The sequence below is a fragment of the Nomascus leucogenys genome, chromosome 4 (genome assembly GCF_006542625.1).
Source record: "Nomascus leucogenys isolate Asia chromosome 4, Asia_NLE_v1, whole genome shotgun sequence".
Classification (NCBI taxonomy): Eukaryota; Metazoa; Chordata; class Mammalia; order Primates; family Hylobatidae; genus Nomascus; species Nomascus leucogenys.
The window spans coordinates 21,034,457-21,059,431 of record NC_044384.1 but is presented as its reverse complement, the minus strand read 5'-3'; the positions used below and the strand labels follow the sequence as shown (position 1 = coordinate 21,059,431).

At 42.7% G+C, this 24,975-nt stretch overlaps 1 protein-coding gene and 1 pseudogene across 1 annotated transcript in view; both read left to right on the top strand.

Annotated features, from left to right (window-relative positions):
* Positions 1-3,366: 3,366 nt before the first annotated feature.
* The window catches only part of MALT1 (MALT1 paracaspase), a 74,311-nt gene continuing 52,702 nt past the window's right edge, over positions 3,367-24,975 (top strand). The window contains exons 1-2 of the mRNA XM_003264277.2: positions 3,367-3,827; positions 13,003-13,169. Coding sequence (XP_003264325.2) covers positions 3,619-3,827; positions 13,003-13,169 — 376 coding nt within the window. The 5' untranslated portion in view covers positions 3,367-3,618. The remainder of the gene's footprint in view (positions 3,828-13,002; positions 13,170-24,975) is intronic.
* Positions 21,762-24,537, top strand: LOC105739613 (annotated as a pseudogene).

Sequence of the window (24,975 nt, the reverse complement as noted above, 5' to 3'; positions counted from 1 at the left end):
CTAAAAATACAAAATATTAGCTGGGCATGGTGGTGCGCACCTGTAATCCCAGCTACTCGGGGGGCTGAGGCAGGAGAATCACTTGAACCTGGGAGGCGGAGGTTGCAGTGAGCCGAGATCGTGCCATTGCACTCCAGCCTGGGCAACAAGAGCATAACTCCGTCTTAAATTAATCAAATAAAAACTATTCTTTAACAGTATGTATTTGATACAGAGCCTGGTACCTCATGAATATGTGTTCATGACAGAATGAATGACTGAGTGAATGAATAAATTTAGACAAGTAGGTGTAGACTTTCCATGGTCAGGATCAAATATTTAGGTCTGGATGATTCATCATGAAGGAAGGGTGTGGAATACTAGTATGATGCTTAGCTACTATTACAAAGTTGAAATTGAAATGAGAAAATTTCCCTAATCCTTTGGAAGATGGTGGCAAGAATGGGCTGCAGGGGATGTGCTAAGCCTGTGTCTCTGGGTCACCTGAGTGGCCCCTACAGAGGCTGAGTCAGAGAGGTCACAAAGTGGCTGAGGATGGAATAAGGGATGGGAGACAGTGAATGCCCTTTTTTCTTTTTTTAGACAGAGTCTCGCCCTGTCGCCCACACACTGGACTGCAGTGGCACGATCTCAGCTCACTGCAACCTCCGCCTCCTGGGTTCAAGCGATTCTCCTGCCTCAGCCTCCCAAGTAGCTGGGAATACAGGCACGCGCCACCATGCCTGGCTAATTTTTTTGTGTGTATCTTTAGTAGAGACGGGGTTTCACCATGTTGGCCAGGCTGGTCTCGAACTCCTGACCTCGTGATCTGCCCGCCTCAGCCTCCCAAAGTGTTGGGATTACAGGCATGAGCCACCGCTCTGGGCCATGAATGCCATTTGAGCCACATAACTCCTGCTTCCTTTCCCTCCATTGTATACAGATCCAAGGACCAGCAGGTTTTCTCCTGCACTGAGTCTTTTAAACCCTGTTCAACTGTGAAATAATATATCATTCTGGCATTTTTTTTTAGTTGGAGTACCATCTATAGTTAAACTGTATAAAGGAAAAAAATCCTATGAGTCAGTTTCCAGACCTATGAGTGCTTTGAAGATTACATCAATGGAGTTCCATATATTGAAACCACAAGCTTCCTGCCAATTGTCTGGATTTACAAAGATCTATTTCACTTTGAACTAATGAGGAAGAACTCCCAAGGCTATTATCTATAGACATGCATGAACTTTTAAGGGACGTTTAAAAGCCAGATCTTTACCCCCAATTTTTCTTCTATCTTTATATAAACATAATGGTTAATATAGAAAAGGAAGCTGAATTACTATTTATGTCGTTCCCAAAATTGATGTAGCAATTTTAAGAGTACTAATATACAATGCACATACTTCTCCCTGACACTATATAATACTATTAGGTACTATTATTTTCCACTTTTTACAGGTGTGGAAACTGAAGCTCAGAGAGGTTAAGTGGATCACCTAAGTTCCACCACTAGACTAGTAAGTGGCAGCAACATCAAGTTTCCAATTCAGGACTAACTTTAAAGGTCACATTCTACTATACCATTATGCCCATAAGAGAACCACAGGAGTGAAATTATGTCATAGAAATATTAACATTTGGTTGAGGCGAGAAAAAGACCAGTCAAAAAATGTAATGTCAGTTTGGGTAGAGGATGGAGGGTGGCGGGTAGTGACTGGATAGGGTATAAAATTGCTAGGTGGAAAAAAAGGTTGGGAGTAGAGTAAAACGAGGCAGGCAGTCACTTGGGAAGCCAGGGTGGGGGGTACAACTCGAGGTCAAAACAGTGCCCAGCTGAGCTATATTGGCTAAGAGTAAATAACACTGGCACCCATTTAACTCATATGCACACATAAGAGGTTGCATAAGCAACACTTTGTACATGGCAGACTTTTCTAAGAAGTCTAAATTTAGAAGACCTCTGTTGAATTTAAATTAAAAGGCAGGATTCCAGTAAAGACTAGAAGATTTTATTTCCATAATTGGCACATGCAGATAGTAGATCCTCAGAAAATATTTGTACAGTAATTGAGGACAAAACAGGAAGGCACCTGAAGTGGTTGGGAAAGGCTTGCCAAGTCAAACTGAGTATGAAACGGCACTTGTATGTGTAAGGGTAATAGCATTTATTGAGTTATCTACGATGTGCCAGTTACCGAGTTAAGTCCTTCACATACATCAACTCCTTTAATTCTGGCAACAACTCTATATAAACTGTATTGTCAGTCCTATGTTAATAGATGAGGCACAGAAATTAAGAAACTTATTCAAGCTCCTAACACTTGAATTGAGCAGATCTTTCATGCTCTTAGCCATCTCACTGCAGTCTGAATTCTTAACTTATGCTAGAGAGAAGTTTAATGACTGCTTGTGCTAGAATGTGGTGGAGACTGTATGGCGCACCTACCTCGCCAACATGTATAAGAATATAGGTATCCAAATTATTGGTCAGAAAATCCTGCGGCCTTGGGTGATGAAAAGCTAATGGCAACAGAAATTGGGCCAGGAAGCCTTGTGTAGGGAACTACCTGACTGGTCACATTTCGTAAGTTACTTCCTTTTTGTCCCAAACGAAGCCATAGTTTTCAAAGGGATAATGGCCTTGGATGTTGCTAAGAGTGGCAGAGAGAGCTCAGGTGTCGTCCATTCCGGATCATTCCAGGGAAAGGCATCCTCTACAGGGTTGCCTGCTTTGATGACGGAGATTGCGGGCGGCAGTCTGACGCGGTGTAAACCTGATGATTCCTGCTAAAAACAATCATTTCCAAGATCTGATTAGCCTTAAATATGCCACAGCTCGGTTTGCAAAGTAGTAATTTTTTTAAAGTCTAGGCAAAGATTTTGGCCAATTCCAACTCAAGTATCCGGATCTCCAGCACTACTTCCCTCTAGCAATGCCATACACATCTAACCCTAAACCGAGGAAGCGTCCGCTGAGGTTGCCCATTGCAGGATGCTGGTGTGTTGCCGGGCACATGAAAGTCCCTGAGTCAGGGGACAGCGCCCGCCAGAGACTGCGGGCGGGAGCCGGCGACTGAGAACCGCATGCCCCGCTCTCTGGCGTGAGTACGCAGGCCTCCTCCCACGGTCTCGGGAAGCCCAGACGCCGCAGGCTTCCCCGCCGTAGAGGAGCTGCCGGGGCGTAGTTCCTCCACCGCTTCCTCCTCCAGCTGCACCCACCCATCCTTTCCTGCTCGGGAGGGCCTCCTCACCTCCCGGGTTTGAAGCGCGCGCCACGGCCAGCCCGGGACCGCGGGGGAGGGCGAGGGAGGCGCGCAGCCGCACGCACGCAGTAGGCAGCCCCGCCCCGCCCCGCCCCTCAAGGCCCAAGGTCCCGCCCCTCGAGGCTCCGTGCCCCGCCTCGCGGGTGCCCCGCCCCTTTGCGCGGCTGGCGCGGCCAGCCGGCCCGGCTCCCCTCAGCAAACCTGTCTAGTTGGGGCGGGGAGCGGAGCTTCCTCCTCTGAGGGCCGTGCCGCGCTGCCGGATTTGTTCTTCCGCCCCTGCCTCCGCGGCTCGGAGGCGAGCGGAAGGTGCCCCGGGGCCGAGGCCCGTGACGGGGCGGGCGGGAGCCCCGGCAGTCCGGGGTCGCCGGCGAGGGCCATGTCGCTGTTAGGGGACCCGCTGGAGGCCCTGCCGCCCTCAGTCGCCCCCACGGGGCCGCTGCTCGCCCCTCCGGCCGGCGCGACCCTCAACCGCCTGCGGGAGCCGCTGCTGCGGAGGCTCAGCGAGCGCCTTGACCAGGCGCCCGAGGGCCGGGGCTGGAGGAGACTGGCGGAGCTGGCGGGGAGTCGCGGGCGCCTCCGCCTCAGGTGAGCTCGGGGCCGCGGCAGGCCGAGCGCGCCGGCCGAGCGAGGTGGGCTGCGGTGGGGAGTTGGGGGCGCCGTCGGCGGGGCTGAGCGCGGCGGGGGCCGCCGGCGTGAGTGAGCGGAGGTGGGGGAGGACTTCGGTCATTGAGGCGGAACGGAACCCAGCAGCTCCCCGGAACGCCGGGGGTTTGAGAGCGGGGCCCAGGGCTCTGGAGGGTGGAGGCAAAAGTGGCCCAGCGGCTGCCTCGCTCCCTGTTCCCACCCCCGCCCCTGGGTGAAAGGGAGAAGTCGAGGTTGATCCCGGAGAATAGTGAGAGAAGGAAAGCTGTCAGGAGACCCCTAGGATGGGGCAGTCATCCAGAGGGCTTAAAATGCAAAAGAAAGGAGTGTGGACACTGCCCTGAGAGACCTAAAGGAAGGCTGGGAAGAAGCGCAGGCGAGACGATGAATGCAGAGGGTGGGGTGCAGGAATCCATGAACATCTTACAAGGTATTGGGAAAGACTGACGCCGAACTCATCATCTCCCTCAATCAAACCAGGTTACCACGTTCTTTTCTTGACTTCACCATGAACATGAAACTCGAAGTAAAACTATTTTCCTTGTTAGGTTTGGAATGGCTGTATTAGGGTTCCTGAAGTTTTGGTGTCGAGACTCCTTTACCCTCTTAAGAATTATTGAGGACCCCAGAGAGCTCTTATGTGAGTTAGAGATAATACATACATGTAATATATACTGATATTTACCACCTTCGAAATTAAAGCTAAGACATTGAAAAAATATTAATTTCTTTAAAAAGAATAACCCATTATATGGTAACAGAAATAATACTTTCGTGGAAAAACAAATTTTCCAAAACAAAAAAGTCTATTAGAGAAGTGGCATTGGTTTTCATTTTGAAGATCTCTTTAATGTCTTGGCTTAATCACAGAGCTGGATTCGTTTATGTGCTTCTGCATTCAGTCTGTCGCACTATTACAAGTCACAGAACACTGGAAACTGCAGTGTCCACTCCTGAAAGAATGAATGAAAAAGCTGAATAAAGTCTTAATATTGTTATGAAAAATCTTTTTGACCTTGTGGACCCCGCGAAAGGGTCCCAGGAACTGCATTAGGGGTTCCCAAACCCCACTTAGAACCATTACTTTATACCATTGTTGTAACTTTGGCCTGCCTTTGAACCCCTTAGCAGTTTTTTAAACTTCTCAAATGACTAAGGTTTGTCTTACAGTATAATTATTTGTACACATCTTTATAAATGGCTTAAGAACAGAAACTGTCTCAATATTGTTATGTGTAGAGGTTAGTAAATACTTGATGAGAGGGAGGTCATTCATTCAAAATGGTATTTATTAAGTGCTTATTATTTGCTAGAAATTTTAGAAGATAAAAAACTAACAAAATATTCAATTCCTAATCATAAGGGTTTATCCAGTAGTGGACTATTATTTGGGGACCTTTACAATAACATATTAAATGCTGTGTTGGGTATGAATGATAATGGATTTTTATCATTTATTGAGGACATGGTATGTACCATAAAATGTACTAAATGTTTACATGCTGTTGCTGCTTCATTCTTCTTCTTTATTCTTCTTATTTTTGCATTATCTTTTTTTTTTTTTTCCCGGGATGGAGTCTTGCTCTGTCGCCCAGGCTGGAGTGCAGTGGTGTGATCTTGGCTCACTACAACCTCCGCCTCCCAGGTTCAAGCAATTCTCCTGCCTCAGCCTCCTGAGTAGCTGGGATTATAGGCATGCGCCACCACAGCCCGCTAATTTTTTTGTATTTTTAGTAAAGAGGGGGTTTTGCTGTGTTAGCCAGGCTGGTCTTGACCTAAGGTGATTCAGCCGCCTTAGTCTACCGAAGTACTGGGATTACAGGCATGAGCTACCCTGCCTGCCCACATTATTTTCTTAAACTCTCCTGACAACTCTCAGTTTCAGAGTTTGGGATTGAGGCAAAGGGTAATAGTGACTTAGGATTATTGCTTGTGCAAAGAAGCAATGATGTGAGGAGGGAATAACTAGCAAGGCCTAGCAGAGAGGTGGCATAATTTTTTTCTGTTCTAGGAAAAACACGTTGGGCTTTTGGATATGAAAAAAAAAATACAAAATATTGTTATGCTAGGTCCATAAATTTTTGAATTTCTGGACTTACCATAATGTAAAAAATTGTCTTTGGGGGCAGATCTCCAGAGTATTACAGTGTTAACGAGTACTCTAGTTAGGGAAGGTTCTGGGCTTCCTGAAGAAAGCCGGGTTTGGAGGACTCCTACATGGCCATGAAGGGGGGAGAAGAAAGTCAGCAAGGCCCTGCCAGGGAAGAAGCGTGGCTGCTGGAATCTGAAAGCAGCGGATACTTGATGTTGGGTGTTGTGTTTTTCTCGCCTGCCTTCAGTCAGTTCTTGTTAAAGGCTACAAAATGGTCTTAGCTTTGTTTGGGGAAACTAAAGGAAATATTCGAGGCCACTTTTCTGTGGAGTCACACAGAAAGAAGGGGACAGTTGCCTAACAGGTGGCAAGCACAAAGGGCATGCGGTTGTGGAATCTGAGAATTTGGGGTGGGAAGTCTGATGAGAGGCAGATGAGTTTCACCCGTCTTTCAAGATGGTGTAAAGATTAGTTTTGAGGAGGTTGGTTGGGGTGAGAAGGGTTGGAGAATTTGGGAACGTTAAGCTCATCCTTATTGAGGTCAGAAGAATTAAACTGACTTTTTTCAAAAAACAGCACTGGAAACTTGGGGGCTGGACAGTGAAGCAAGGTCAGTTGGGGATGCTTACTCTTATTTAAGACAAAAAAGTTATTGTTAAGTGATTTCATGCTGATGGGAGAAGATCTGTGATACTAGAATGTTCTAAAGGTATTTTTTCTCTGGTGCCAAAGACGGGAATTGTAGTATGAGTGTCTAGTCCACGTGGATGACAAGTCCCACGAGGCTGTGAAGTGCTTTCTTCAGTCGCTGGATCTGCAGCCCTAAAATCTCGAAATGTTGCCCATTCTGTTTCTTTTTCTTCTCTTCACTTTTTTTTCTGGCACTTTACATCTTTCCTCGAACTGGGTGAAAATTTAATAATACACGTAAGTAAACCACAAGAAAAGAGCCCGTTCAAACTGTCTACAAGAGATTAGGAATAATTGTAAATGTTTTCATTGCTGATGACTCGGAGTAAATCCTTGTTGATAGCTTAGTTCCCCACAACCATGTACATTTGGGAATGCGCTATAGTCAAACCCGGCCCTGATTCCATTCAAGACTGACCTGGACACCCTTTGCTGTTAGTGTAGATAGACACAGACTCTGAGGGTCTTTCCCAAGCTATGTAAATTCTTTGGTGGCATGGAACATCTGAGCCCTAAGGATGGCAGACCTTACAGGAGGTTCTAAATGCTGCCTAAAATTCTGTTAAGTAGGGAGCTTAGAAATGGGGCTGTGGAACCTGGACCATGGAAAAACAGTCATTGCATACCTGCTGAGTAGAAGGTGCACTTTTAGCTGCAGAAATCCTGCTCATGCAGTTTATTATAGGAATGAGAACGTGTAAAAGGCTCTAACAAAAGGTTTCCTCCCAGCCTGGGAAACATACTGAGACCCTGTTTCTACAAAAAATAAAAAATTAGCCAGGCATAGTGGCACAGGCTTGTAGTCCCAGCTACTCTGCAGGCTGAGGTGGGATTGCTTGAGCCCAGGAGTTCGAGGCTGCAGTGAGCCTCAACAATTATAATTGAAAATCATTCAGTAATCATTCATTTATGAATAATTAATATGGACAAGACAGAATTTTATTGATTTAGGTATTGTCAACCTCCAGCATGGTTGACAGAGTAAGACCTTGTCTCTAAAACAAATAAACTAAAAAAAAGATTTCCTTCTCGCCCTCTTGGTCTTATCCTTCAGTCCCATGACTTTACATGTATTTGGATTGATTACTCCTAATTTCTGTTTCCAGCCCGTTTCTCTGCTTTGAACTCCTAGATTCATGTATGTAAACACTTGTTTGCCATCTTCTCTTGAATGACTAAGACACGTCTTAAATGTAACATGTCCAAAATTTAACACGTCTTCTCTTATAAACCTCTTTCTTTCACAGTTTCTGCACACTCTGGTTGTTCAGGCCAAAAACTTCGAAGTCATTCCTGACTCCACTTTTACACACAGATCATTTTTATCAGCACATCCTGCCTGCTGTACCTTCACTAAATATATGCAGAATGCAGCCTCCACTGCTGGCACTCTGGGCCAAGCCACGTTGTCTCTCAACTAGATTATTCCAGTAGCCACTTAACTTCTCCCTCTTTTGCTTTGCTCCCACCCCAGTCTGTTACCAATATAGCAGTAAGAATGATTCTTTTAAAACATCACATCAGGTCTTATTCCTCCTCTGCTCAAAACTCTCCTCTGTGAGGCCTGTGTGAGGCCAGGCGTGGTGGCCTCACACCTGTAATCCCAGCACTGGGAGGCCAGGGTGGGAGGGTTCCTTACGCCTAGGACTTCAAAACCAGCCTGGGCAACATAGAGAGACCCCATAAAAAAAAATGCCAACTCTCCTATTGCTTTTCCATCTCAGAGTAAGAACACCATTAGCTACCAGTTCACTCTTAATCCTGATATCTTCTTATCTCCATCCTTCTCTACTCTGGTCACATGTGCTTTTTTGCCTTCCTTTGGACACAGTAGTCTTTGTACTTGCTGCCTACTCAGGCTGAGATGGTCTCCACAGGTAACCACATGACTTATTCATCTCACTGAGCTCTTCTCTGATGATAATATTTAAAATTACCCTCTACATCTGCCCAGTGTTACCTGTCTACTTGCGTTACCTTAGTTTCCTCCACAACACTTAATGACCATTGGCTGGTTGGATACATACACAAAAAGATATCTCTGTGTATATTTAAATTTATGTCTGTACTTCTCGAATAAAAGATCGAGGAAGATACAGAATTTTGTTTTGTTTGCTGCTGTATCCTCAACACCTAGAAAAAAACGGTGGCCTATTTTAGGTGATTGATAAATAGATCAAATTAATGAATAAAGATTCCAAATAGTAAATGTACCAAGAGGAGAAGCAGAAGAACCTAAAAACAGCATTATGGTTTGTCCCCTAAAGGGTGTATAATACATTCTATTTGATTATATATTTTTTAAAGATAAAAATAGAGATATTTTTAAAAAGCAGAGTACATTTGTTTCAGTAATAAAGCAGTTTTTAAATTAAATCAAAAATTCTGAGTTAGGACTTTCAGAAACTACTTCAAAGCACACTCTTACAGGAATGTAACTTAAAAAGGAAAGAAAGAAAAGTTAGGTATGTATAAGCATCATCTTAGCTGAAAGCCAGTGCCCATGCGGAAAATCAGTAAAACAAAAAGAGATACAGAATCTTCTTTTTCTCCTGTGCCTCTTGTAATGGAAGAGAAATCATCTATAGTTCAATTTGATCTTTGTTCTTTTGGGGGGAAGGAAAGCCAAGTGTTTTTAATTTTCTCTATATCAATATAGACATTAATTAAAGCATCACTGGGTTGCATTTGATGAGATGGCTTCTTAATTTCATTTATCAGATCCTGGTAAATTTCTGAATCATAAAAATTATATTTAGCATACAGCATCCCTATTTTTACAAATCTCATTCTAATTATTTACAAAATTAGTAATCCTTGTATTGTTTCTAATACACGTTCTTTCACTTGGGCATTTCAGAAACTAGTAAAATAAAATTTCACAAAATAAGAGCACTAACAGGCAGCTTCACCTTTTTATGTTTTCTGTCATCGTAGTCACCATTGTTTCTTAAAGAAAGAACACTTTAACACCTAAAAATAGAAAAGACAGTTTTAGAATAAAAGACAGCTTTGTTGTCCTTATTTTTATCATTTTACCTTGGACTGCAGATTGTGCTGCCACTGGTCTAGAGTCCATAATTTGGGACTGGTTGACCTGTGATATGATGATTCACATTTAACAAGAATGGCATATTGAATACAATAAAATTGAACTAGGATGCTTAGAAAAGAATACCTAGTAAATATAGTGATCACAGGCCTTAGAGGACATTTTCAGGTTACCAAAATAATAGTTACTCAAAAAAATGTTTAAGGAAAAGCTAAAATTGTTTCAGAAATAAGCATAGTTAAGCAATTAGCTTTAATATTCTTTTAGTATCCCCATATTCTTATTGCATAATAAGAGCTAACCTTTATTGAATGTCTGTTACCTGCCAAGCACTGTATTAAGCACTTCTTACATGGATTAGCTATTTAATTCTAACAACCCTATGAGGTAGATAATATTACTAATGAAATTAATTTGATCATATAGATTTTTTCCATATGAAATAATCAACATTATCACTGAATTTTAAATCTTGGGTGACAGTATAAATGCTATGATAGCATCTTAATAAGACTGCTCGAAATGAATGAGGATTAATATTTCAAGCAATAAAATAGCTTGCTAACCTTGATTCTGTCACACCCTGGCACTATTATGTTTCACCCCTTGCATCTATTCAGGCTTTCAGCCTTGACAATTATGATTGAAATTCATTCAGTAATCATTCATTAATGCATAATTAATATGGACAAGACAGAATTTTAGGTATTGAGGGATTTTATGTCTGTATGTGTGTGTATACACACACATATGTTTAATATGATGGGGTTTCTGTTTTCAAGGAGTTTGCTATAATCTAGTAGGATAAAGCAGCTTTTCTTCATGCTCATGAAGAAAAAGCTCACAGTTCTAAGGTGAAATTATGTGAGGTAAAACATGAAACAAGTCTGCACATGACTGCTTAAGGCCCAAATTCAGGCTGCTACCTGTTTTGTATAGCCCATGATCTAAGACTGGTTTTTGTATTTTACGAATTGTAAAACAAAACAAAAAACAACAAAGAAAAATGTGTGATAGAGACTCTATGGCCCAGAATATCTAAAATATATACTCGCTGGCCATTTAGAAAAACAATTGTCTATAAAATAAGTGCAGTTAGGAGACTGTGTCTATAAAGTGTGTTTGGTGGACTGGTGTGGTCTAGGAGGACCTTGTAGAGAAGCTAGAGTTAATATGGGACTGTAATTCAAATTGGAAAAGGAGCAGGATCTGCAAACATGGATGTGGTATGAAATCTACAGTATATCGTGCAGATTATCTAAACACTTTGGTTGGCTGTTGTTGGTTATGTTTCTTTGGGAAAGTTTTTGTGTCATTGATTGCTCGGTTTTTTCTTGATTCTTTTGTCTCCCCTTGAATGTTTAATACTTGTACTTTCCCCTTCTATAAAATGATTACAATTAATATCATTGTTCCATTCTTCATGGCCTTCTATGATCTGATCTTAACCTGTCTTTCTAATCTCGTATACCACTACTGCACACAATAACATGGAAAAGGAAATTGTATATGTATGTTAATTACTGGTATTTTAAAAAGAATAGTTTTAACAAAAGGACAATAAGACACTCTTTAAAGGAAGGGTTAGCAAACTATTTCCATAGAGGGCCCAGTGGTAAATATTTTTGGCTTTGCAGTCAGGTATTCAGCTGTACTTTTGTATCAGGAGAGCTGCCATAGACATTTGTAAATATGTGAATGAATGAGTGTAGCTGTGCTCCAATAAAACTTTATTTACAGAAATCAGGTAGCTGAACACATTTGGCCCACAGGCCATGGTCCCTGCTGTAGGATATTTCTAGGTACTTAGAAGTACGTTGGTTTTTTCTTTTTTTTTAAGACAGAGTCTCGATCTGTCGCCCAAGCTGGAGTGCAGTGGCACGATCTCAGCTCGCTACAATCTCTGCCTCCTGGGTTCAAGCGATTCTTGTGCCTCCTGAGTAGTTGGGACTACAGGCGTGCACCACCACACACCTGCTAACTTTTGTGTTTTTATTGGAGATGGGCTTTCACCATGTTGGCCAGGCTGGTCTCAAACTCCTGGCTTGATGAGATCCACGTGCCTTGGCCTCCCAAAGTGCTGGGATTACAGGTGTGAGCCACCGTGCCCAGCCTAAGTACTTTGAATGTCAATAGTACTGGTTCTCTTTCTAAATATACTTTTTTAGAATTATCAAAAGAGCCAGGAGTGGTGGCTCCAGCTCTTTGGGAGGCAGAGGTGGGATTATCGCTTGAGCCCAGGAGTTCGAAACCAGCCTGGGCAACATAGCAAGACAACATCTCTATTAAAAAAATTATTGAAAAATTAATTCACGTAAAAAAATCAACAGTACAAAAGGGGTTATAGTGAAAAGTAGATCATCCAGCCATGAGCTCTACTCTTTTACCCTCTCTGAGGCAACCACGGCTACGAGTTTCTTAGATACCTTTTCAGAGTTTACTCTCCATGTATAAGAACACACACAAATGATCTTGGTAATAACAAACACTGTTCTGTTTCTTCCTTTTTTTGTATGAATACACACATAGACATACTACCTTGTTAATACAAATAGTAGTGTATTATACACAGTTTTTTATGTTAATTCCTTCATTTCTCAGTATGTCTTGAAGGACCTGTGCCTTTACCTCAGGCTCAGTTTTTTTAATGATATACATGCTGTAATTTATTTAAACTAGTAATTAAGGATATTTTAAGTATTTTTCAATTGCTAACCTTGTAACACTGATTGTTCTATCTAGTGTCATTTTCGAGACATTAGCCTCTCTTCCTTTCAATTCAGAGTACTACCAACACCATTTATATATATGCATGTGCCATGATTTAAGATATTTTGGCTCCCTAATGGAATGAGTGCATATTTCTTTCACTCAGGAGGCAGCAGAATGTAGCCTACTGGGACTTCATTTGGTGTCATTCTGTATTTCATCATCTTTGAAGAAGGAGTAAGGATATTTTTCTGGCCTTCCTATTCCCCATTCCTAAATTAAAGGCAAAAAAACCTTTGTCAGTATCAAGGCTCAATTTCTCTCACATCCTGTTTCTGGGTTTCTCATTCTCCTGATTTAATAATCATGGGAGCTGAGTGGGAGAAGGGAATAAAGAGGAATTCCCCATGATGAAAGAGGAGGAAAGGATACTCGCATTCATTATATGAATAGTTTGTCACCACTCACCCACTCACTTGTGATTTATTCCGTACAGCACCACCGTGGTCCAGCTATATAGCAGGTGTATCATGTGGAAGAAAGCTGTTGACTTGAATTCTTTCTGTTGCTTTTAGTTGCCTAGACCTGGAGCAGTGTTCTCTTAAGGTACTGGAGCCTGAAGGAAGCCCCAGCCTGTGTCTGCTGAAGTTAATGGGTGAAAAAGGTTGCACAGTCACAGAATTGAGTGATTTCCTGCAGGCTATGGAACACACTGAAGTTCTTCAGCTTCTCAGCCCCCCAGGTAGGTTTTGTTCTTAGGATTATTCTCCAGGAGTTCATGGAACCAAACTTAGAAGAAAATGTCTCTTTTGACCAGGTGAATTGTGTTAAGTATTTTTGGAAAATGTAAATGCGTAGTGCCTTGTTTGCTTTCCCAGGTTGAGACTAAAGAACACATAAAAAGCAAATGCAATGCATGAATATTGGTTGGATTGTGGTTGAAGAAACCAGCTACATGAGACATTTTTGAGATAGTTGGAAAAATCTGAATGTAACTACATATTTGATATATTAAGTAATTATCATATGAGGATACTATAGAAGAATGTCCTTTTTTTAGAAGGAGATGCGTTTTGAAGTATTAGGGAGACGATTCCTATAACGTACATTGGAATAGTGCAGCCAAAAAAATGAACATATATTTATTCCTATGTATTTATATAGATGAAGTAAAGCAAGTATGACAAATGTTTAAGTTTTTTTTTTGCTGCAGTGAGGCTTTTGAATGTTGATTAACTCAACCTTGTAACCTTATGAGTTTTTCCTGAATTACTGATATTGGGTGAGGCTTTGCACTTCCCACATCAGGTGAGGCTTAGGAAACAGTCCCTCTTCTCCATTCAGCTCCTCTCCTCTCAACTGCAGATAGAGTTGGTCTACAGCAGTGGTGGGGGGCAGGAGGGACATGCCATCGAAGTTGCCTGGTTGTGGCAGCACTGCAGACCTCCTTCCTTACCTGGGGATCCAGTGGGCCATTATTTGTCCCACAGGAAGCAAAGAGGCTGGTTGAGCTTGGAAAGGCAGGTTGAGCTTGGAAAGACAAAGGACCTGATACACTCTATTTTACGTGGTTTTGATGTATACCATTTCAGTATATAACCAGCTTGGTTATGATATATTTTTAAGTTAACATGAGGAACTTAAAACCATAATTGAGATGTTATTTTTTATTGTTAGTTGTGGGATAGGGAATTAGGAACACATGGTATAGTGGTAGGCTGTCAGTTACATGTACCAGAAACCCCAACCCAAATAGGCATAATAAAGAGAATACATTTCTCCTTCTAATTGAAAAGCTTAGAGCAGGTTTGGCTTCAAGAGAATCAAGGAACAATCCTGTTCTCAAGGCGTCGGTTGGTTTTTGTCTTTGCTCTTCCTTTCTTGGCACTGGCTTCCTTCCACGACTGACTCTCCACGTAGCGCAAGACGTGTGCTGGCTTTTTCTGGGCTCCTTCATTCTTGCCCCAGCAAAACCCGGAGGGTTCATCTAGTTAACTAGCTTCGGTCACATGCCTAGCTCTAAACCTGTCACTGTACCAAGGAGATGGAATGTGCTGACTCACCTGGCTTGAAGCCAGGAGTGGAGTTGGATTGAGTCAGCTTTCCTGGAACCATATGGATCACCAAACAAAATTGAAACTATTAGAAGGAAAAAGGAAGCAGCAGATACTGGGGAGGTAACCAAAAAGTTTACTACAAATGGAAAGGGCCCTGGATTATAAATAAGGAGACTTGGACTCCCAATCATCCCCTGCTTTACAAGGCCCGCTGTAGATGGTAAAATAGGCCTCTGATAAATGCCCTATGAATTTGATACACACTGTATTGGATGCTTGCCTTCTATTTCCCAGTGCCTCTTCCTACCAACAGGGCTGGGGTGGGAATAACTAGCTGCTAATACCACCCTCCCAAATGCAACTGTTGTTTGGCACCAAACAGTAAACTTTCTTTTTTAAACCTGGTCCATTACTGATAGAAACAGTAGAGTTCCTAAAGTGGTATGTATCAATTTTTATATTGCTGGTGCCTGAAGTAACACCCAGGAGTTGTGACATTTGAAATCTACTAGTCTAGGTTTCGTACTGGTAAAGTCCAAGTTCTCATACTTATTAAAGTCTCATACTTAGTAAAGTCTACTTTTGCTTACTTTACTAAGTTCTCATACTTTATTGAATACCAGGGCCTCTGAAAGCTTAGGAAACCTTTCTGGGAAGTAAATATAACATGTATTTCATTCTCTTTTTCAGTAATTATGCTTAATTACTCTGTTATTTGTCAAGTCTATAATATGAACATAAGTATTCTCTACCTCGCAGAGTTATAGGAGCTGCATGAGATAATGTTGTGTTGAATTTCATCTATACAGTGACAGGGGCCTCATATCTCTTTTGATGTGTGTTGTGATCACTGGCCTGAGATCTAGGGTTTCGGAATTTTTAAGTTTCCCATATGTGAAACCGGGCTTGACTGAAATTGAGTCATATATTTATTTAGGTGTAACAATTTGCCTGAATTTTAAAAATAACACAATATTTTATATTTTTATTTTTGATAGGCCAGCAACTAATAAAGTGCCACCCTAATAAACATTAGTAATCTTCCTTTGAAAAATCCATTTTTGCTCTTTGTGTTTTTCTCCAAATAGGATTAGCACTTTTCTATCAATGTTCCCCAGTGCAGATTATCCTGATAATATTTGGCTTACAGGCTTTCTCAAGATTATCTCATAGGGCTTTTTTGCATTTGAGGAGAGACTAGGAAAGGAAAGCAGTTATTTTTTTCTTTTTGTTTTTAATTTTCTCTTCAGTACATTTGTGAGCTGTAGGGAAATATTATTTGTTTTATTTTGTTTTTTTTTTTTTTTTTTTGAGACGGAGTCTCGCTCTGTCACCCAGGCTGGAGTGCAGTGGCGCGATCTCGGCTCACTGCAAGCTCCGCCTCCTGGGTTCATGCCATTCTCCTGCCTCAGCCTCTCCGAGTAGCTGGGACTACAGGCGCCCGCCACCACGCCCGGCTAATTTTTTTGTATTTTTAGTAGAGACGGGGTTTCACTGTGGTCTCGATCTCCTGACCTCATGATCCGCCCGCCTCGGCCTCCCAAAGTGCTGGGATTACAAGCATGAGCCACCGTGCCTGGCCCTTATTTTGTTTTTTAAATTTTTTGTGAGAAAGGGTCTTGCTCTGTCTCCCAGGCTGGAATGCAGTGATATGATCTCAGCTCACTGCAACCTCTGTCTCTGGAGGCTCAAGCAGTCCTCCCGCCTCAGCCTCCTGAGTAGCTGGGACTACAAGCATGCACCACCATACCCAGCTGATTTTTGCATTTTTGGTAGATACGGGATTTTGCCATGTTGCCCAGGCTGGTCTTGAACTCCTGGGCTCAAGCAATCCACCTGCCCTGGCCTCCCAAAACACTGGGATTACAGGCAGGAGCCACCGCCCTGTTTCTGTGTTACCACTTGTGCACTGTTTCTGTGAAGTTTTATGTCATGTTAGCCACATGATATCCTTAGGAACTGGTTGTTGCTTGAATGTTAATTATTGATTTAACAGCAAACATTTTGAGATCTAATAAAGCTCAGTAATTTTAGGAAGAAGTAATTAATTTGTTAGCTTACTATCTGCATCTAATATGCATAATCTAAGATTTACTCTTTTTTTTTTTTTTTTTTTTTTGAGATAGAGTTTCGCTCTTCTTGCCCAGGCTGGAGTGCAATGGCACGATTTCGGCTCACCGCAACCTCTGCCTCCCAGGTGCAAGCAATTCTCCTGCCTCAGCCTCCCGAGTAGCTGGGATTACAGGCATGTGCCACCACGCCCAGCTAATTTTGTATTTTTAGTAGAGATGGGTTTCTCCATGTTGATCAGGCTGGTTTCGAACTTCCGACCTCAGGTCATCCACCCGCCTCGGCCTCCCAAAGTGCTGAGATTACAGGCGTGAGCCACAGTGCTCAGCTGACTTACTGTATTTATAGATAGTAGAATAAAGAAATAAAAATTATAGAGAAGAATTTTAATATTTTAATAAAGATATTGAGAATAAAAACTATTGTAATTATATTAAGAAGATAAGCACAGATAGAATCAACTTAATTGGTGGTTTGCCTCATGCATTCAATAAAGTTCACTGTATTGCAGTGCCCTTGCTATGCTAGGCATTATGCTAGATACTGTGAGTTTAGAGATGAATAAAACAATAGTTTCCACCTGCTGGTAGGTCATAGTTTAGTAAGGGAGACAAACATATAAAAGATCATATCCAAGACAGTTGTAAAAAATATATATATATAGAAAGTTTATCTGATCTCCAGTTTTCCCTCTTTGCTATATTCTTGAGTCTTAGTGAAAATACAAAATAGAAATATTCTAATGTTTTCTCTCTTTTTTGCATTGATACTATTTCATAGGAGGACATTACTTCTTATTCCACAGGAAGTCTGATGATTTTCCTCTGTCCTTACAGAGGGAAGCCTGGTTTGGGTTATGCTGTGAACTGGCCTTTGAGGTCTAAATGCAGGGAGAAGGGGAAACTTTAGATTTATTTTGATTAAACGAGAAACTATAGTCTTAGGTTGCCATATTCTGTTCCAAGTGATGGTGGAACAACAGTCAGAGGTAGCTCTGAAAGGTAACTGTAACTGTCATGTGGAGTTTCTCTGTCTTTTGAGAAACTGACCAAGTTTCTTTTCTGGATTTGTTTTGGTGCCCAGAAATAGCTAGGGCAGTATCCATGCTTCTCTAACTAGAACAGTTTGCGTGATGAGGAGCCAGCTTCAGCAGTCACTCAGCATGAAGTCTGAGTGTAAACTCACTCTGGAATTATAATTTTATATATTTTGTGAAGGAGCCTCAGAGGATCGAGGTTTACTCTCTTGCTTTCTCTTTTGTGGAGCATTTCCACTGCACATGGGTTGGCCAACTTGCCCCTCAGTCTGGTCTTACTTGAATTATATGATAGAGAAATCACTTCTAGTTTTTGTGTGTGGATGATGTTCATCCCATTTTCCAGCGCTAGTAAATTGTTTCCCTACTTTTATTCCTTCGCTCATCTCAGTGGGAATTGGAGAAGGGGGTTAAATGAATGTGTTGAAATGGTTTTGAACCAAAGGTCTGTAATGATTTTTTTTTTTTAGGTCTTATTTAAGTTTCAAAGACTGATTCCAAAGCAACCAATATTGACATCTGTATTATTGGCAAATGTAGATAGACTTAGATATGTAGCTCAAGGTGCTTTTGTTTCTTTTGTTGTTGCTGTTGTTGTTTGTTTGCTTTTTGAGTCTCACTGTGTCACCCAGGCTGGAGTGCAGTGGCGCGATCTTGGCTCACTGCAGCCTCATCTCCCAGGTTCAAGCGATTCTTCTGCCTCAGCCTCCTGAGTAAGCTGGGATTACAGGCACGTGCCACCATGCCCAGCTAATTTTTATATTTTTAGTAGCGACGAGGTTTTGCCATGTTGACCAGGCTGGTCTCAAACTGCTGACTTCAGGTAATCCGTCCACCTCAGCCTCCCAAAGTGCTGGGATTGCAGGCATGAGCCACCACACCCAGCCTATTTGTTTCTTTTGTTTTAAGTGAAAACATTGTGAGTGTAGAATTATAGGCTTCATCAGTCCTAGTTACATACGTCACGAAATGGTTGCCTGGAGAAGTGATGCCCTTAACCTGGAATGGGCAGAGCAGAGGCTGAACGATGGGAGCTGTTTAGAGAGAACTAGCATTCTTGATGTGGGTCTCATTAAGATGAATCCCAAGTTGCTTTTCAACTCCAGTGCTGCGATATTGCCGTTTTATTTCACTCTTCATATGAAAGGTGCCTCACTGAGGGTACCTATGAGATGTCTGTGGCAGGGTCATGTGCCATCTTTTCAGTAGCACCTTTTCCATTTGCCTCTACTCCTTGTTTATTTCATACTGTTTTTTCTCAGATCCATTGTAACATATGCATTGTTATGTTTTGGCTATTAATTTTTATTACTTTTTTATCTCTAAAATAAGTGCAAAGGTTGTTTAATATTATGCTTTAGTTTCTAAAATACCTTTACTTCACATTTTATCTTTACAATTCTGTGAAGCGACAGAACAGTGCTTTTGTGAACATTTAAATTTTAACCAACAAACATTTACATGGAAAATGAGATTTCCAAAAGTTATCATTTGGCCAAAGTCACAATTATTAACAAAGGTAGGATTAAAAACCAGGTCTGCTGACCCTGACCTGAACTCAATACCATTTCCATAATGCTAGGAAATTTCTGAATTAAGAAACTTAGTTCTGTATTATTACCTCAGTTGCCCCTTTGACCCATGGACTTCAATTTTTTTCTTCCTGCCAACTTAAAAAGTGCTCAAAGACTGGATCTTATTTGTAAGGGACTTCTCTTATTTCATGAATATCAGGAAATTGGCAATTATTCCTAAAAGAAAAATATCAAGAAGTGAAAAGAGAAAAAGATGGTATGGAGGGGCATGAAGATAAGGAAGAAGTAGAGGGAGAGAAAGGGCTGGTGAACAAGGCCTGAAGGAATGTCTTTCTGGATGTGGAGTGTTGAGGGGAGTCTCAGGCAATGTAACAGAATAAGGGATGTGATGTGGGAAACTAGATTTAGCTACAATCTATACAAATTTCAATTGACATGTAAGAGAAACATATGTGAACATACTTTGTATAATGCCGTAGGAGGGACACACAGGGACCTACTTTGGTTATATAGTGGGGGAAATTGTTAGAGAAAGAGGAATGATATTTATTTGGGCACACTGTAGGGCATGTGGGTACTCTTCTGTGATAGCATAGAAGATTGCAGAGTAACTTTGAGGACGAGTTTTAGATGGAAGTTGATGAAAATCATTTTTTTGTTTCATAGCCTCTGAAAGTAGATGGCCTTCAGTGTATGGAACAGATCTGTTTTTGGAAAAAGTATTTATTGATAAACTACATCAACATTTAAATGTGTTGTGAGAGAGAATAACTTCAAGGGAAGCTATGATGTGTCCTTTTGTCAAAAATTACCCTAATTTATCTTATAATTTCAGCAGGGTTTTAGATTTTTGTTTTATTGCTTAATAGCATGTACTTGTTTATCGGCATATGTGTGTGTAGTTGAAAGCACAATCCTTGGTTCCATCGTACCTAGTCACATTCTCCTAGGCTTACAGGAAATCAAGTAACTTCTCTGACTTCTTTGTAGATGTTATCTGAAAAATATGCTTGTTTACCAGGAAGCTGTGTGTTCACCGTTTAAAATAGAACTTTCATTTGTATGCCTTCGTACAGCCTACGTAGCACTATACCATATTCTTTTTTTACCTTTGTTCAGCACCTTCTCACTAGTGGGTGCAGCATTCGGGTGGCTAAGGGTTGACCATGGGTCCCTGTCGCACAAGGCTTTGTGGGAGGAAGGAAATTTGTGTGGTTAAAACATGGGAGGTATTGCAACTCATTTTCTTGACTATTCACCAGGGGTGGTTTCCAAATCACATTTTGCCTTTCAATTCTCAGTCTTTGAAGCAATAAATTGTATATATATTTTATACACACACACACACACACACACACTTGCTTGTTAATAAAGTTGTTGGTGCAGGACAGGCTTATAAACTTTTAGATGTACATTAAAAGCCACTTTGTCTTGGCCAGGCACGGTGGCTCACACCTGTAATCCCAACACTTTGGGAGGCTAAGGTAGGAGAATCCCTTGAGGCCAGGAGTTCTGGGCAACATATGAGGCCAACCTGGGCAACATAGTGAGGCCCTGTTTCTACAAAAAAAAATATATATACTAATTTTAAAAATCACTTAGTCTTGTGTCCCACACAAAGGAAGGATAACTTTTAGAACCTGGCCATATGGTCCCTTTCCAGTAGTCACCTGCTTCTTTGTAAGATACTCTAGAGGAAAAACCCTTTCCATCCTTCTTGTCTCTTATCTCCTTGTATAATGGCAGAGAATATTTGCCATGGTATATTCATGAGCCGTGTCCTGGTGTGGGATTGCTCTTTGTGTGATACACTTCCTTGGTAAGATAGGCTCACCGTGGCAGAAAGTGGGATTACCATGGGAGATATATTGAGAATCACCAAGAGGCTGGGCATGGTGGCTCACTCTTATAATCCCAGTGCTTTGGGAGGCTGAGGTAGGGTGGATTGCTTGAGCCCAGGAGTTCAAGACCAGCCTGGGCAACGTGGCGAAACCCTGCCTCTACAAAGAATGCAAAAATTAGCCGGGTATGGTGATGCACACCCGTAGACCCTGGGGGGCTGAGGTGGGAGGATGGCTTGAGCCCAGGAGGTTGAGGCTGCAGCGAGCCCTGATCATGCCACTGCATTCCAGCCTGGGTGACAGCGCGAGACCCTGTCTCAAAAAAACAAAAAAGAATCACTGAGAAAGCAAAACATAAGGGTTTAAAACCTTTAAAAGGCAAGAAAACCTAGGGTTGCATCCTGGTTCTGCCATTTTACAATGTGAAAAAAAAAAATAGTCTCAGAGAGTTTAATTTACCCCAGGTAATTTGGGTGACCTTCTGCAAATTATGTACCTTTTTTTCATTGTAACATAGATCTAATTAGTATCTACCTTGTGTGGTTATTTCAAAGGTTAGTGATAAAAATGCCTGGTGCATGTAAATCAGTCAGTAACTTGCTGCTGTAGTAATTTCTATTATTATTATATATATTCAACAAACAACGTGTTGAACACCCACTAACACCCACTGCAGTGCCATATGCTGGGCACAATTCTAGGTGCTGAATGAACTGGTGACTAAGACCATCAAGGTCCTTGCTCTCATGGAGCTTCTATTTTAGTACCTAAGACGGACAGTAAGAAACAGGGATTTTAGAGAGTGAAGGACAATGAACTGGGTGAATGTAGTAGATAACTAGGGGGTGGGAGGGTACCTAAATCAGAGACATTTGCCAGAGAAGCTGGTGATATTTTAGTAAGAAACCTGGATGATGAGGAAAGAGCCTGCCATGAAACAGTAGAATAGTGGAAGCCAGTGGGGTGGCGGTTGCGGGGGATGGCAAAGCGGAGCTTGTGGGGAGAACCCAGCAGAGGACTGGTAAGTGGAAAGGCAGAAAAGAGCTTGGCTTGTAGAAGGAAGGAGGCCCAGTACGGCTGGAGCTTGGTGAGCCTGGAGGAGAGCGGAGGGGCCGAAGGGAAGGAGCAGTTCGTGGAGGACTTTGTAGCCATGGTAAGGAATTTGGATTTTTTATTCTAAGTACAGGCACACTTTGTTTTATTATGCTCCACTTTATTGCACTTTGCAGATACTTCACTTTCTACAAGTCGAAAGCTTGCGGCAACCCCGTGTCTAGCAGGTCTGTCAGTGCCATTTTTCCAGCAGCATGTGCCTACTTCATATCTCTGTGTCACGCTTTGGTAATTCTTACAATATTTCGAACTTTTTCATTATATCTGTCATGGTGATCTGTGATCGGTGATCTTTGATGTTACTTCTGTGATTGTTGGTGTGTGGTAAGATGGCGGCATCCAGGTGGTGGTCTTAAGAAGGCCAGATCAGTATGGTGTTGGCACTGGGGCCCGCTAGGCAGGCACTGGCTAGCTCCAGGCAGCTCAACCTTGGGAGCTTTGGGGCCCCAAGACGTGGAGCCTGTGAGTGGGGCATGTACTCCATGTGGAAGCCAGAGCCTCCTCCCCTGGATGGAGTGTACGAGATCCCTGGACTGGAGCCCATCCCCTCTGTGGGAAAGATGTACTTCATGCCTGGGCTGCCACCACTGATCGTCCTGCCCTGGGACCCTGGGTAGAAACACCCAAAATTCTGCTCACCCCATTCATGACCCTGGGACCCTGGCTCGAAGCACCCAAAGTTCTGCTGCTCAAGCTCCATTCACGAGCAGCCACCATACAAAGACCAGGCCTGCTATGTCTTTCACCAGCGTTGCCGCCTTCTCAGGGGTGTCAAGCAGGCCCTCTGGCTTACCGAGGCCAAGTTAATAGAACGCCTTCCTGAGAAAGTACTTGGCCTTGTTGACGATACAAGGAACCACATAGAGAACCAAGATGAGCGTCTTCTGAATTTGATCTCTCATGCCTGTCTCTGGCACTGTACTGAGGACGGCCCCAGGAGAGAGGCCTGCTGTATAGTCATTGTGGACAGTCTGATACAGTTGTGTAAGTCTCAGATTCTCAGGCATCCTTCTCTGGCCAGGCAGATTTGTGCCCCAAATGCCACGTTATCCACCACCTGGAATTGTGTCTCTTCTTCAGGGTCATGGTTCTAGTGGAGCCCACTGAGTGCCAAGGATCCTCTGCCCCCGCCATCTCCTCCAGAGAAGAGGTCGAAGCTACTAAAAATCATGTTCTTGAGACCTTCTTTCCCCTCTCCCCACTACTGATCTTCAGGAATGCAATGTTTATGATATGAAAGATGACACAGGATTCTGGGAGAGCTGTCCTTACCCCTATCTCCATATCCTGCACTTCCTGGAGAAAGCTGATTTACAACAACATAGCCTTCAACCAGACCAGCTGTGGGCCAAGATGATCCTGTTTGCTTTTGGCATTGCCCTGGCTCTGGCCCAGCTCCTCTGTGGGAATGACACCAAGATCTCAGAGCAGCCCGTGGTTGTGCAGAGTAAATGCACAGACGGACATGCATTCCATTTCCTGGTGTTACAGTTGAACACCACAGACCTGGCCTCTAACAAGTGTGGCAAGAGTTTGGTCTGGGTGGAATCATGCCAGCTACTCTCTCAGCATTTTTGGTGTCTCCCAATGATCAAAAAGAAGGTGGGGCCGGGCCCATTGGCTCGCGCCTGTAATCCCAACACTTTGGGAGGCTGAGGTGGGCGGATCACGAGGTCAGGAGATAGAGACCATCCTGGCTAACGCGGTGAAACCCCATCTCTACTAAAAATACAAAAAATTAGCTGGGCATAGTGGCGGGCGCCCATAGTCCCAGCTACTGGGGAGGCTGAGGCAGGAGAATGGCGTGAACCCGGGAGGCGGAGCTTGCAGTGAGCTGAGATTGTGCCGCTGCCCTCCAGCCTGGGTGACAGAGTGAGACTCCGTCTCAAAAAAAAAAAAAAAAAAAATACAAAAAAATTAGCCAGCCATGGTGGCAAGTGCCTGTAATCCCAGCTACTCAGGAGATGGAGGCAGGAGAATTGCTTGAACCCAGGAGACAGAGGTTGCAGTGAGCCAAGATCACGCCACTGCACTCCAGTCTGGGCGACTGAGCGAGGCTCCGTCTCAAAAAAAAAAAAAAAAAAAAAAAAAAAAAAAAAAAAAAAGGGTGTTGTGGAATGTGTTGGGCTGACTGGTTTCCAGTGGGAGACATCCAGTAAGTTTTTAGCTCTGTATTTACATGGTGCTATGTGAGCCAAGGACCACTCTGAGGCCTGAAACCCGCCTTTGCCTTCTCCCACTGAAGAGGGCCTGGGGTCCCCCTGGAGCCTCAGTGCTCATCTAGCCTGGTGGTCTCGCTGACAATAAAGAGCCCTTGCATTGCAAAGGAAAAAAAAAACTACTATAATTGTTTTGGGTGCCACAAATTATGCCCCTATAAGAAGGTGAGCGTAATTGATAAATGTCATGTGTATTCCAACTGCCCCACCGACTGGCCATTCCTCTCTCTCTCTCTCTCTCTCTCTTGCTCTTTCTTTCTTTCTTCCTCTCCCTCTCCCTCCCTGTCCCTCTTCCTCTCCCACCTCCCACCTCCCTCTTTGGGCCTCCCTATTCCCTGAGACACAACAATATTGAAATTAAGCTGATTAATAACCCTACAATCATCTCTGAGTATTCAAGTGAAAGAACAGTGAGACACAACAATATTGAAATTAGGCTGATTAATAACCCTACAGTGATCTCTAAGTGTTCAGGTGAAAGGAAGAGTCGCATGTCTCTCACTTTAAATCAAAAGCTAGAATTGATTTTACTTAATGAGGAAGGCATATCAAAAGCTGAGATAGGCTGAAAGCTAGGCCTCTTGTGCCAGTTAACCAAGTTGCAAATGCAGAATAAAAGTTCTTGAAGGTAATTAAAAATGCTACTTCAGTGAACACACAAATGATAAGAAAGCAAA